The sequence below is a fragment of the Semicossyphus pulcher genome, unplaced genomic scaffold (genome assembly GCF_022749685.1).
Source record: "Semicossyphus pulcher isolate SPU_LCO1_2020_fin unplaced genomic scaffold, fSemPul1.0.p SCAF_6, whole genome shotgun sequence".
NCBI lineage: Eukaryota > Metazoa > Chordata > Actinopteri > Labriformes > Labridae > Semicossyphus > Semicossyphus pulcher.
In genome coordinates this window covers 21771826-21785896 of record NW_027211737.1, presented here as the reverse complement: position 1 = coordinate 21785896, position 14071 = coordinate 21771826, and the positions used below count along the sequence as shown (strand labels likewise).

Here is a 14071-nt window from a genome sequence, read left to right as displayed (position 1 = left end):
ATTTGCTCTGCATCTTAGAATGTGTGAGCCCTTGTTTTATAAATTCTCCAGCAGAGTGCGTCCCTTGTTATTCACATTAAGCTACACAGGAGAGATTGCTTCCAGTGTAGTGTGAAATATTGTTTTGCTATTTGTGAGGAGGGTTTGGGAATGTGTCTGCGTTTGTGTGTGTGTTTGTCTGTGTTTGTGTGTGTCGAAGAAAGTTCTTTCAGAGTCTGAAATTAGGCTGAAACTTGATCTTGGGTATTGATTTTTCTCCGTATTGTCTGGAACGGTTGGTGCTTTTTTTGTTTGCAGTTTTGAGTATTAAAAGGTGTAGGAGGTTTGCGTGTGTTTATGTACTGTAGTTGTGTGTGTCTGTGTGTGTAGGCCATATTATATTCCCACAGATCAGCATTCAGTAAACATACATCATAAAAATGATAAACAAGCAGTCCCGACCGGCTCACCTTGGAAGTATACACACATGCATCTAGTGAATGAATATGCTTGTCATGATCGGCCTTCATGCCAACATGCTGAGTTGATAAGCCAAATATAGTGTTCGTGTGTTTGTATGCTAATTTAATCTCCTTTAGAATCAGTCCAGATGGTCAATGATTCTTTAACCACTTCAATAACATTTGTACATATTTGAACAAAGTGTTTCACTGTCTCTGTGTGCCTGTCTATGTCCTGTATATCATTTCCCAGAGAGTTTGGCCAGCTGGCAGTGGAACTCTTAGACCAGTCCTATAAACAGGACGAGCAGATGGCCATGAAGCTCCTGACGTACGAGCTGAAGAACTGGAGCAACGCCACCTGCCTGCAGCTGGCGGTAGCAGCCAAACACAGAGATTTCATCGCTCACACCTGCAGTCAGATGCTGCTGACCGACATGTGGATGGGACGCCTGCGCATGCGCAAGAACTCAGGACTGAAGGTAAAAGAAGTGGGCTAGATGTTTGGGTTAATGTGTGGGTGAAGAAAAGTGTACTTATATTAAATAAGAAAAGGGTCTTCACAAAGACTCCAGGCTTCAGTGTTTCAGAGGCAGATTGAATCCACTCAGACTACCTGAAAAAAGTTAGAAAGTGATGAGAGCAATTCTAACCTCCCTGAGAAACTGCTTTAGAGTTGGCCCAAATCACTCTGCTGAGTGGGTCACAGGAAAGTGGAGAGGGGTTGTATGCGACAGCTACCAGGTGTGCTTGTGAAAATGTGAAGCATGAAATAACTGCTGATTACTTTTCTGCAGAAAATGACTGAGACTGTAAGTTGCTTTTGACTAAATGTGCCGATATTGGAAGCATGCCAACCAGTATTAGCATTTTACAAACATATCAGTACAAGTACAGTATCAGTGTGTGTGTTTGCATAAGCAACAAGACATTGCAGGACCAAATGAAGTGATTTTGGAGCAATGCTGCATAGAAAAGTTTATTTTTCAACTGTAATTTGTGCAGCTAGTGCATATCTTAGTATATGCACAAATACATTGTTCTTGATTATCAGTTTTAGCCCCAGAAATCCTTATCCAAAGAATGGTGTGCAGTGAAATAAAGTTGCAATAAACATTACAGAGTCAGTACTGTACAATGAATCATGTCCTTGTTGAATCTCTTTCACCACAACTCTAGTACTGACAGAAGAGCCCTCACTTCAGATTACTCACCGGCTGTACAGTGAATGCCTCTTTATCCCCATTAAATACGTTTGACCCAAACCTGCACAGTTGAAAAAAGGAGCTTTTACTCAACAAAGTTCTGGTAATGAGGAAATAACAAGCTAAAGCTGGGAGCACTTGAGTCTGAGAAGTTATAACTGCGGTTTGACCATGATGACTCACTCCCAATAATGAAGAGAGAGGGTGCACTGGAGTGTGAAAAGTAAACAGGTCTCCGCTGACTGTTTGTGGGAGGCTGGGACTCAACAGACAAGAGTGGATCTGTTTACATTCAATCATATCAAACTTTGCTAAATCTCAATCCTGAAATCCCACTGTTTTCAGTTGTCTTCCTGTGAGCAGACTTCAGTTCTGTGAGAGACTAACAGGACAATGCAGACAAGTCTATGTAGATAAATGACGTACTTAAAGAGTGTGCTACCTGACGCTCAGCCAGTCAAGGTTGCTCTTGATGGCGCGGAGGAGGAGGATCAGCCAATGGAAAGAGATTTATTGGACAGTTAACTGCAGGAGTGTGATTACTGTCTCAGTGAAGTTGCCCTGCTTGTATAACTTCCGCCTGGCTCCATTTACTTACACATAAAAAGTGTTGACCTTAGTTAAGTTAGTAAAGACTAGAAATTATGCTCCAAGTATTTTACATCCTGGTGAACATCCTTTGGAGTCGAGGGGAGAGGTGGTTGAGTTCTCCAGACGTCTGGTGGTAGTGTGATAGAAGGCCGCTGCTCGGATCAGAGAGGGTACAATAATTTTAATAAAGCGGGAGTAGCTGAAGGGACAGCTGTGCTCACACTCATTTATACGCAAAGTGAGACAGGATGGTTAGCTTCTCAGAGCAGCGAAGGCCAGAAGTGCGTTAAGTATTGTTTGCCCTTTGTATTAGATACGGAGAGAGAAGGCTCTAAGCTAAAGCCAGCTCACTGGAGCAGAAAGACAGAAAGGAAACCACAAGTGAAACAAACAAGATCCTCTGCCTCCAGGAGTTCATCGTGTGCGGCGAATAAAATTGTCAAAATTTGACTTGCTGCAGTTGTGAAGGCAGTCGGCTTTCAACCTCTGTAACTCGTATTACAATTTGGTTACTGGAGGCTACTAAAGGGCCATGAATGACAAAGTGGGCGCATTGATTTCTTCACACATCAGTAGGTCAATATTGTCATCTCTGCTTTCGACCCGTTGACATGACTGATGAGAGGAGAAGCTGAGAAATCGCTTTCTGTGCCGTGGTTATAATCGTATCTCTCACTGGTCACTTCTCCCAGCGTGTCTCCTGAAACTCTCCTTTTCATATATCTAATGATGTTGCCTTTTTCTGACAGTTTTTTATTTCATTACAACGTGAATTGTTTTAATTTTAATACCTCAGCTGATCACACACCAATGACAATCGAGCCAAAAGGGAAGTTTGAGGAGGTAGCTAATGCAATAAAACCAGCTTAATTTCGAGAGGCAGCTGCTTCCAGAGATAAAAGACACTTGATTACTCTGCTCTCGTTCCTCTTCTCACTTTGCTGCTTTTCTTGTTTGACTGTTATGTATCTGAAGTGTTTACAGCACGCCTGCCTCCTTTATCTCCTTTGAGTGTGTGTCTCTCGCATCCATCGTGGCAGCGAGGTACCCTCTCTGCCTGTCTGGAATAATGCTTTTGTAATTGACTTCCACAATGAGAGCCCTCGCCTCGGCTGCAGTAAATACCATTGTCATTTAGCTGTGTGCAAGCCAAGGCAGGATGGTGAGGATTTCACGAGGGTGCATTTATGTTATGTGAGTTTGAAATGTGCGTGTCGCAGACTGTTTAAGGAGGTTGGTTTGTTCTAATTTCCTCAGAGCTAGTCATGAAGATGTTTGTTATCACATCTGTTGCTTCTAGCTCTCCTCCTCCAACTCCCCTTCCTGTCTCATTCTTCCAGGTGATCTTAGGGCTGCTTCTGCCACCGTCCATCCTGAGTCTGGAGTTCAAGAACAAGGATGAGATGTCCTACATGCCGCAAGATCAGGAGGCCTACCTGCAGGAGAAGGAGGAGGAGGAGCCAGAGAAACCGGTCAAGGAGAAGGAGGAGGAAGACATGGAGTTCACAGTAAGATCTTACTGTGAGACGCAGTACAACTCCGTGGTGAGAGAACCCACCTCAGCCCCGCATCTCAGAATCTATACACATAATCAAACTTTAGATGATGCACTCATACTTTGCTCAGATTGTAGAAGTGATCAGTGAACACATAGCCTAGATACTGTTTATACAGAGACGTCAGCATGCACACACAGTTCTCCACACACACATACTTGTTCTCTATTCTGGCCAACTGGACCCTTCCAGCAAAATCGGCCCTGACTGTTTCTCGTCGTCTCGGCAAAGACATGGTCGTGGAGTTGTAGCGTCTCAGTCTGTCGCCGCTTGTGGGTTCCCTCGTGTATGTTTCTCCCTCTTTCTATCCCCTTCTTTATTTCTCTGCCTCTCCTTTGGTCCCTCTTGTTCTCTGCCCACCTCTCTCTTTACTTCCTTAGTTTCTTTATTTCTTTTGCTTTCAGCTCCCTCTCCCTCTCTAGCTCTTTCTCTCTTTCTCCCCTCTCTCCTAGCTCAGTTCTGATTGAGGTACAGTACTGTATGTTAGCCGATTGCTGCCCCTCACTCTCTCCCATCGTTGATGGCTTGCTGCAGCACATCACTCAGCATGTCGGCTGCTGCTGAGCATGGGAGGCCCAGGCTTTTGCATTATATAACTTTGTCCGCCTGCTGCTGCAGAGCTTAAATCATGCAGAGTCTGAGCACCTTCTCCCAGCTCACAGTGGAAGAGTTGGTCCATCTGCATAGACATGGATGTACAGCAGGAGAACAACTCGTTCCATTTCAATCCAATCAAGTCTGGAGACAATACCAAGATCCAGTTTGTGTTTAAACCAAGACTGGAATTTGAAAGGCAATTTTAATACACAAACAGGATCCCAGGGCTGTCCCATTACGTGATTGGACTGAAGTTGAACACCTTTCAGCACCACTGTACATGCTCTCCATTTGCATAAAGCATAGCCAGCAAGCCAGCGCAGAGATTCACAAAGGGGCCATTTTGCACATGTAGTCCTTGAGGCAGTGTGGTGTTAAACAAACAACCTGTCTGCCAAGGGATGCATCTGCAATGAGCCCCTTCCTCTCGCCCTGGCTTCTGACTGTACAAATGCACCTTCAGAAACCTATGAATCACGCAAAGATTCATACAGATAAAACACAGACTGGTGCACCACAGAGGGAGATTGTATTGTTCGAGGCTCAGATGCTTCAGATAAACCACACTGTGATGAATGTTAGAGCTTGTGCGATGGCTTGTGTCCACTTGCATATCAGATAATGTGCATGTTTGGTACAGTGTAGGCATGGTGTGATTTACACACTGGCATCTGAATTTGTTCACCCTGAAGGCCATATTTATGTGTGCCCTCTACCAAACTTTGCCTATAAATGTTTCATATATATAAATGAAATAGTAAATCCCATGTCTACTGTCTGATTTTTCCTTTAGTTTCCAGCTTAATTTTTAGTGATTCGTGATTTTATCCCTATTGTACCTCGTTGGTGGCTTGGGAACTAACTCCAGTTCATGTATTTCAAATATTTAGAGCAACTTAAAAACCTTTTACCTTACCCATGTCTGTTCTGTCTACAAAGGCAGAGTGCAGTAACTACATTAGCTGTGAAATAAAGGGTAGCATCTTTTGAGACTGGACAGCCTCTGTGAAATAGGCAGAAAAGTTGTAATGCTCCCATTTATTGTCTTTTTAGGCTGATAATTTTAGCCAAACAATCATCGCCTTAGAAATAACCTAAAATACAGAAACAATACATTAATTTAAAATTAAATACACTTAAGTCAGTGTGTTTTAAAGGTTTCTTGGCCACCAAATCACTTGAAATTCACTGGAGTCAAAATCAAATTAACAGCTACGGAGATCTGCTAAGCTAGCTATCTTTAGCATGAGTTTGCAGTTTTTTTATTCTTCTCCATAGTGTATTAATTTAGCTGCTTCCTCGTGTAATTATGTGACATAAACAGTAATTTCATAAAAAATTGATTCACTCACCGCAAACAACAAGGAAAAATCTCTCAAGCTAGCTATTTTTTAGCTGTCTTGCTAGCTGCTTTTAAAGGCAGGGGATGAAGAGGTCCTAAAGCACAAAGATTATCAAGCCAGTGGGCAGATACTGTGTTTTATGGTTTGATTTTTAGGTTTTGTTGCTACTGAAAATTAAAAAGACAAGTCAGTAACAGGTTATAACTCAAACTTAACCAAATATGTAGTCCCTGCATTTTGCCTTTGCAGGGCTGGATACCTCCTGACATACAATACAATCCCTTGAATGATTTCCCTCAGAGGTCTGGTGCTGCTTTGACATTAAGACCATGACCCATTAAAACAGTGGGCTCTGAACCCTCTCTCATGGATATGTGAATGTGTCACAGATTGAAATGAAATATCTATGTCCTCTCTTTCTTCCTTTCCTTTTTTCTGTCTTCTTTCTGTCATCAATGTGTGTCTTTCTGCTTCTTACCTGTTGTCTGAGACACAATCCATGAGTGTCTGTGTCTGCGTCATACTGTGTGACCAGCCTTCACCCAACACTTCACCTCAAACACACATCTCACATTTTGGAATGATGACATTGCCTGTGCTTGCTTCTGTGATTATGATATTAAACCGTGCAGTGGAAATATTGTAACACCCTCCCCCTTATCCTTTTTTCTTTGTTTTTCAACTCTTCCCATCCCACCTTCTCCCTTCCACGTACTTGTCGTCATCTCCATCCTTTCCCTGTTTCTCCCCCACATCTCCTCCTCCTTCTTTATTATCTGTCACGTTTCCCTCTTCCCACTCTCTCTATCCATCGCATCTTTCTCTCCGACCTCCCTCACTCCATGTGGGGTTTGCATTCCCCCAGGCAATGCTGGGTAAGGTAACCACAGAGACATCAAGAAAGAAGGACGTAGAGGATGTGCAGAACCGCCACCGCCTCATACCCATGGGACGCAAGATATACGAGTTCTACAACGCTCCGATTGTCAAGTTCTGGTTCCATACGGTCAGTGTCAGCCTCAGCAACACCACCCACATACTCCGCTTCCTGTTGGCACTGTCAGCGCGTACTGTGTTTTCTGCAACCGCATCTATTCCTGGCTCCCTGCTGTTAGCTTCTCCTGCCAGGGTGCCTGTATTGTCATTAACCTCCTGTTCCACCCTGTCATTACCCAGCTTCACTGGGGAGGGAAAGTTTATTGTGAAAGAAGTTGGGAGTTTGATGAAAGCAGCATGGTGGGAAAAGTACAGGGGAGTTTTTTATTGACAGAGTAAACACACACTGAAAGCTTTCAGTCAAGACATATTGCCACAGGATCAAACAGTGCAACCCGAAATTGTTTTGATTTATATTTTTAGAGTGTTACATGTGAAGATAAGTGCATGTTTGGTTTATATCTCGACCCTTCTCTAGACTGCGCTGCTCTGTTATTCTAGCTGTCTGCATATAACTTGTGTTTTGTACAGTTTCTGCCTGTAAGCGTGACTATAATGTTGATATAAGCTGATCTTTTGTTTCACATGCCGCGTCCTGGGCTCCTTCAATTTGCTTGCCCTGTGAAAACATCTCTTAACACCACCAGCAGGGATTTCAGTGTTTATTTTTGCTGAGCAGATATCTTTTTCGCCTTTTGTTTCATCCCGTTCTCTATTCTCTGGCTCTTTACTCCCCTCCTTGACTTCATCCTCACTTCTCCTTTCTGCCCTTCAGGTTAAATAGAAATAATCCACTGTGGATTTTATTATTTTGTTGGAAGAAAAGATGCAGGGTTTTTCTCTGGGTCAAAATGTGGACTTTGCCCCAGTTCCTGATCTGTATCCTGACCTGCCCCTTTTATAGTAAACTTATCACTCAAACCGGCTGTGCATGTGGGACTGAATGGAAAAGCAGCTCTCTTCACTTGAATACTTGATTTAAGCAATGAATAGAAGAGAATACAGATACCGTAAAATCTGGAATATGATTTGCACCAGAGGAAAAAAGGTTGTCTATAGCAAATTATTAATAAATACATGCATACAAGTTATTTCAACACTATTTCAACGTATTTTCATTTAAAACACATTCAAAACACACACATTTATACACACAATTATAGTCAACCATCTGTTTTCACCATATCGAGTTTGCAATCCTGCTAGCTAGTGGTGCCGTAGTTGAGCTACATTAACATTGATTGTTGTGAGGATGGCGGCTGCGCTGGCAATCATGACGCCGCATGTCCGTGATGAAGCTTTAGCTAGATTATAGCGGCATCGTCTGGGTAAAAAAACGTAACACAATAAAATAACTCTCTCTGCATTTTGTGCTGGTATATTGGTCACACCGGTATATAGGACGCAGCCCACTTTTTAGATGAAAATAATGTATTAAAAGTGCATCTTATAGACCGAATTTTGCGGTAAATCATTTCTTCAAATATGACAAAGGTTTTCTTTGTTTCACATTTTTAAAAATCTACTTTTTCCATAGCTGTCCAAATCATATTCATGCAGTTTAAATGCTCTTAGAGGATACTGAATCACTAATAACTTAACCAAATATCCGATCTTATTGAAAAAGAAACGTAGACTTTATAAATAATGGACAAAGCCACCATGACGTCACCCATCGGTTTTTCGACTGCGTAATTGAAGCCTCAAGTTCGGGATTTTGCCGCTATTTAAAATGAAGCATTTTTTTATACCAGGCTGTAAACATGTTTATTTCTGCTGTAAAAATGTCCAATCTGCCATAATGTTATTTCCTGGCTTAAGAAGCCAGCCTCAAGTGGACACTCGAGGAACTGCAGTTCTTTTCATTTCCGCATTGGAATTATTTTTTGCTGCTTGAGAAAAACCCATAAAAATATGTTTTGTTTACATTTGTGTCAGCTCCTCTCGCCTGATCTTTAGATAGTTAGGCTTGCATTGTGATTAAAATGTTATCTACTCTGCATCATGATGAGCCACTGTGCAGTTATATGTGTACAAAATAAAAGTGGACAGCTGTCATGAGTTTAAATAGATAAAGCCGCAGGAGACGCATAATGGACATTTTCAGGTCAAGCGTGAAGGTACAGCAATCAGGTGGCTTCTAATCTCTATTATCAGATGTGAAAAACTGCATGAAAGGGAGGTGTAATGAGGGTCAATCATTCACTAAATTGCTGTTTAATTTGAGCAGTTTCACACAAATCCCTTCAAGCCAATTTGTTTACAGAGAAAGATTTACATTCATTGATGTACACACAAAGCACACAAACAAAAGCACATAACCATGAACATTTTTCCTCCGTTTACCTGTTTTTACATAGATGGCATACGTGGGCTACCTCATGCTGTTCAACTACATCGTCCTGGTCAAGATGGACCTGTGGCCCTCTCCTCAGGAGTGGATCGTCATCGCTTACATCTTCACCAACGGCATTGAGAAGATGAGAGAGGTACGTCGCAGTGGCTACATGCAAATGTGCACAGAGCTTATCACCATGATGTCGCCTGCGGTTTAATTCAATTAGTTCTGTGGTGGAGGGCAGAGGCTAAAGATTATTTCCATATCAGCAAAGGGCTCATGATAAAGGGTGAAAACTGTGGTGCGATCATTAAAGCAGTAAAGGGGAATAGAAGTGAGAGTATAGTGGAAATAAAGGCAAGAGATAAAGATGTGAAAACAAAGAGAGAAAGAAACGAAGGTAGGAGGCCGTATGAGATCTAGTTCAGGCTCACGCTGTGGTAGTGTAGTGTAGTGTTTCTACTGTAAGTGTATGAAATGCATTAATCATTATGTCACATCATTCTCAGCTGCACCTCAATGCCTCCTCAGACATCCGCCAGATACCCTGATAGATGAACCCATACTGCCCTCTAATGGTGGTCATCATAGAATGCACTCCTCAATCATTTTTGTGGCTCAATTTTATTTTTGCTTCAAGTTCTGTAATTTTTTATTGTCATTCTTTCCTTTCTCTACTAATTTCCCTCCAACCCTTTCTCAGATCCTGATGTCGGAGCCGGGGAAGTTGTTACAGAAGGTGAAGGTGTGGCTTCAGGAGTACTGGAACATCACAGACCTCATGGCCATCCTCATTTTCTCCGTGGGCATGGTTCTGCGTCTCCAGGAGCCGCCGCTCATGAGCTACGGGCGGGTCATCTACTGCGTAAACATCATCTATTGGTACATCCGGCTGCTGGACATCTTTGGTGTCAACAAGTACCTGGGTCCATATGTGATGATGATTGGCAAGATGGTGAGAGGAGGCAGGGGTAGAGACTCTGTGTGCTTGTGTGTGTTTCTTTCTTTCTCTCTGCAGAGCTCTCATATTTCCCCATTATGTCTACTGCCCACCTTTATTCAGCATGATCTACACTGAAACCCATGATTACAAAGGATTCATTTGTATGTGGTGTGCAGGCTTGGTCCTAATATGCTTCTGTGCCCAAAAACCTCATTGTTTGATCTCAAAGAGCAAAAGATCAGAGCCAGCAGTGCACACATGCACAAAACAGAAGGGATCAAAAGCCCAAATCGGTATCTATCTGATATGCAATTGTCTTTGACATTGGCTGAGCACCTCTGCACATTAGCTGTCTTTGATATGATAATCAGCATTTAGTGAAAGATTAAAAACAGAGGGGAAAGTACTTAATAGGATGCAGCATCATAAGCTGATTTGTAGTCAGAGCACTTCTACTACAAGAAGTACCACCAAATATTCAGGCCACTTTCTGTTCCTCTACACAGCAAAGTTTTTTTTCTGTCCAATGGGTTTTCTCCGAGGCTGCACGGTGGTGCAGTGGTTAGCGCTATAGCACATAGCTAGAAGATTCCTGGTTCAAACCCTGGTTCAGATGAAGGGGGCCTTTCTGTGTGGAGTTTGCATGTCCTCCCTGTGCATTCGGGGGTTCTCTCGTGGTACTCCGGCTTTCTCCCACAGACCAAAGACATGATGGTGACATGGTGATTCTAGATTGCCCCTAAGTGTGAATGTGTCAGCCCTGTGATTGACTGGCGATCAGGCCAGAGTGTACCCCGCTTCTGGCCCATGACAGCTGGGAAAGGCTCCATCCTCCCCGTGATCCTGAACAGGTTAAGCGGTATAGATAATAGATAGATGGATGGTTTTCACCTCTTCATTTTAAACAATGTTATAATGATATCAGTGACATCGTTAGCTCCTATTTGGACAGCTTTTTGGATATGGAAACCTTAATCAACAAAAGTACACAGAAGGTAGTGTAACATAGACCCGTGGAAAGTAGGAAAGTCTAACGCAAGTGTTGCTCCTTTAGCTCTGTAACTTCCATCAGGGACTGGCTACACATGCAAAATCAACTATGGTGGACCTCCAGTTCAAATGGCAAATACAACTTTTGCTTCTGGTGCCAAAGAAACTTTTCATTGTGTTCACATGAAGTTTAACTTATACCCTGCATTTGCATAGATGTAATTATGCCATTATACTGCTATTTACCCAAATTAAGCATATTTAAAGTATCAAGTTAATAGCTTTCATTCTAGGACAAACTGATTTAAAGTTTAATTGACCAGCTGTGAATGTTTAGAGGAAGGGTAATCCAATAAATGCAAACGCAGATCACAAAGAAACTTTTTATTTAGTAAGATTTTGGGGGGGGCATTTTGCCTTTACTTATAGGACAGTTGATGAGAGACAGGAAATATTGGAAGAAGGGAGTGGGGGATGACATGCAGCAAAAGGCCAAGGGCGGGAGTCAGGCCTGCGGCGGCTGCGGCACCTCTTTACAGCCTCTTCACTACCCACTGAGCTAAACCAGCGCCCCACAAATAAATTAAAAAGTAAAAATAAAAATTTTCATTTTTACCGACTCATCTCTTCCCTTCTCCTCTTCCCCTCCCCCTCCCTCTTCTGTCAGATGATCGACATGATGTATTTTGTGATCATCATGTTGGTGGTGCTGATGAGTTTTGGGGTAGCGCGTCAGGCCATCCTCAACCCGAATGAAGACCCGTCCTGGATGCTGGCAAGGAACATCTTCTTCATGCCTTATTGGATGATCTACGGAGAGGTGTTTGCTGACCAGATTGACCGTAAGTTCAGGGACAGAGCGTCAGAGCTTTTAAATACACATTTTTATTTTGTTATTTGAGGACGAGTAGATCCTGATTCTGAAGAGAAAGATAAAAGGAAAAATGACTGAATACGCACTAATCTGTCATTGTAATGTGTCATTTGACTCAATAAATCAAACATAGAGTTTTAGCATCGTCTGCGAGAGTGTTTGGAGAGTACGAGTGCCTTCATGTGCTGTTCTGTTGTCCTTTCTTCTGTTAGTATTTGTGATGGTGTGTACAGAATGTGAGGAGTGGCCCAAAGAGAAGAGATCTGAAATAATGTTTTCATTCTTTGTTTCAGATATGCATAGTAGGAAGTTACAGCACAGGCTGAATGAAAAACTCTGGCTGACCGACAATTACTTTCGATCTCACGGAAGCTGGCGTAGTAATGGTCCATCCCACACTGCCCAGTGCAGTCAAAATCCCAGTAAATCCATAGATATAGACCTCGATTTAACCACATCCACCTCTCCCACCTCTCCCTCATCATCCTCACATTACCACCATGTCATGCCCACTCCTACCACTAGAGGCCACTTGAGACACAAATGTGCATGCGGCTCCATGCGCTCTAAGGTTAAAGTTGCCCTCATGTGTTTGGATCATGGGTCAGCTGCTGTATCTAAACGATAAACTTTCAAAGAGCAGTTTAAAGTGTATGATGGCCTGATCAAACAAGGCTGCCTAACATCTTTAAATCTTTAATCGACTAACTAGTAGCTTGACCTAAGGCTTTATCATGTAAGCAACTTTGCCCTTATAAATTTTGGCACTGGCTGGCAAATGGCACTTTTACATGGCAGTAGCACTTTTTAAATTTGTTCTAATATTTTAACGGTCTTTGTTTTTGGTAAGTCGTACATCACGAGGATCTATCAAAGTGTGAAAGTTTGATATTTCCTTGATGTACCTTCCACCCTTTTTTTGTTTCTTGACTTTCTATTAGTTTCATTTGAGAAAGTGACCCTGCCATGTTTACACCGTCTGTCACATAAATCATATCCCAGCTCAGCTTCTCACTGGAGCAATCGCAACATTGCTAAAATATTTCTGCCAATATAACATTTAACATAAGTAGACATTGACATATACATATCAGCACATCATCCAGGACTTAAACACAAACATCCACAGCAGAGTATATTAAACAGCCACCTTTCATCATCTGCAATCTGTTTTTTCGAGTGGTTCAGTTGTCAGAGTTTTTAATCCAAATTTTTTGAAGGTAAACATAAAAAATAGAAAAATTACTTCACTTCTCTGTCTTTGGGCTGCATTGTGTGAAACAATTGAACTTCAGGCAATGATGAGCATGACTAGAATGAATCTGAAAGGCAAACAAACTGAGAACAAAATGCTGACTGTTCCCCAGATAAGCCACAGCAACTGAACCATCACAGATGGAAAAAACATACTATGTATCCTAAATACATTTCAAATTACTCAGAGCAATCAACCATTGCTGGATGAAGCTATGGCACACATATGTGACAATATATTTCAAACATTGAATACATGTTTAAATATATTGGGAACACAAATTGTGATGAGACATGATGAATGCATTTTGTGTGTATGTTGTTTTCAGGTGCACATGTATGAACATGAGTCCTCACCATTTCTGACTCATGATGCTTTTTGTTGGTTTGCAAAATATAAAGTTCTGCATCTTTTTTTGTCATTTTCAGTTCTGCTTGTCTCTCTGTTTGTTTCCTGTGTCTTGTAACTCATCATTTTTTAATACTTTTTTAATGATATACTGTATCTTCTGTAAATGTTTTGTTATGTGTGCATGTGTTTCTAAGTTGTCGTGCATCTCCAAATTTCAATGAGAATATTATTCATACAATTCATTATTTAAGTCTCTATCTGCAGACAAAGTTTTCCTTGTATTAACTTGTACGTGTGCGTTTGTTTTTTTCGGTGTCGTGTAGCCCCCTGTGGGCAGAACATCACCACAGAGGACGGGGTGGTGGTGTCCCTGCCTCCCTGTAAGACGGGTGCCTGGATTGTCCCAGCCATCATGGCCTGCTACCTGCTGGTGGCCAACATACTGCTGGTCAACCTCCTCATAGCTGTGTTCAAGTACGTAAGCTCTATAATCATATTAGCTTTTCCACCACACTGCTTTACAGACAGCTCAGGACCTGAAACAGCCACTTTTTGACAGCATGGTGTTAAAAAAGAAGTTCTCACTGTCCTCCCACGATCATACAAACATTACTCAGACGTGGCTTTTGCACTTAGCGGTATCTAATTAGTA

The 14071-nt window shown here is 42.0% G+C and overlaps 1 protein-coding gene across 11 annotated transcripts in view; it reads left to right on the top strand.

Moving 5' to 3' along the window:
- Nucleotides 1–14071, top strand: part of trpm3 (transient receptor potential cation channel, subfamily M, member 3) — a 135198-nt gene that overhangs the window by 114358 nt on the left and 6769 nt on the right. For 7 of the 11 annotated variants that reach the window (XM_069683740.1, XM_069683743.1, XM_069683741.1 and 4 more), the window contains 7 exons: nucleotides 694–922; nucleotides 3577–3744; nucleotides 6598–6738; nucleotides 9029–9157; nucleotides 9710–9961; nucleotides 11607–11781; nucleotides 13743–13893. In XM_069683740.1, the coding sequence (XP_069539841.1) occupies nucleotides 694–922; nucleotides 3577–3744; nucleotides 6598–6738; nucleotides 9029–9157; nucleotides 9710–9961; nucleotides 11607–11781; nucleotides 13743–13893 (1245 nt within the window). Of the gene's footprint in view, nucleotides 1–693; nucleotides 932–3576; nucleotides 3781–6597; nucleotides 6739–9028; nucleotides 9158–9709; nucleotides 9962–11606; nucleotides 11786–12106; nucleotides 12236–13683; nucleotides 13894–14071 lie in introns of all 11 variants that reach the window. The other 4 variants (XM_069683734.1, XM_069683735.1, XM_069683732.1 and 1 more) reach the window with 3 other exon arrangements.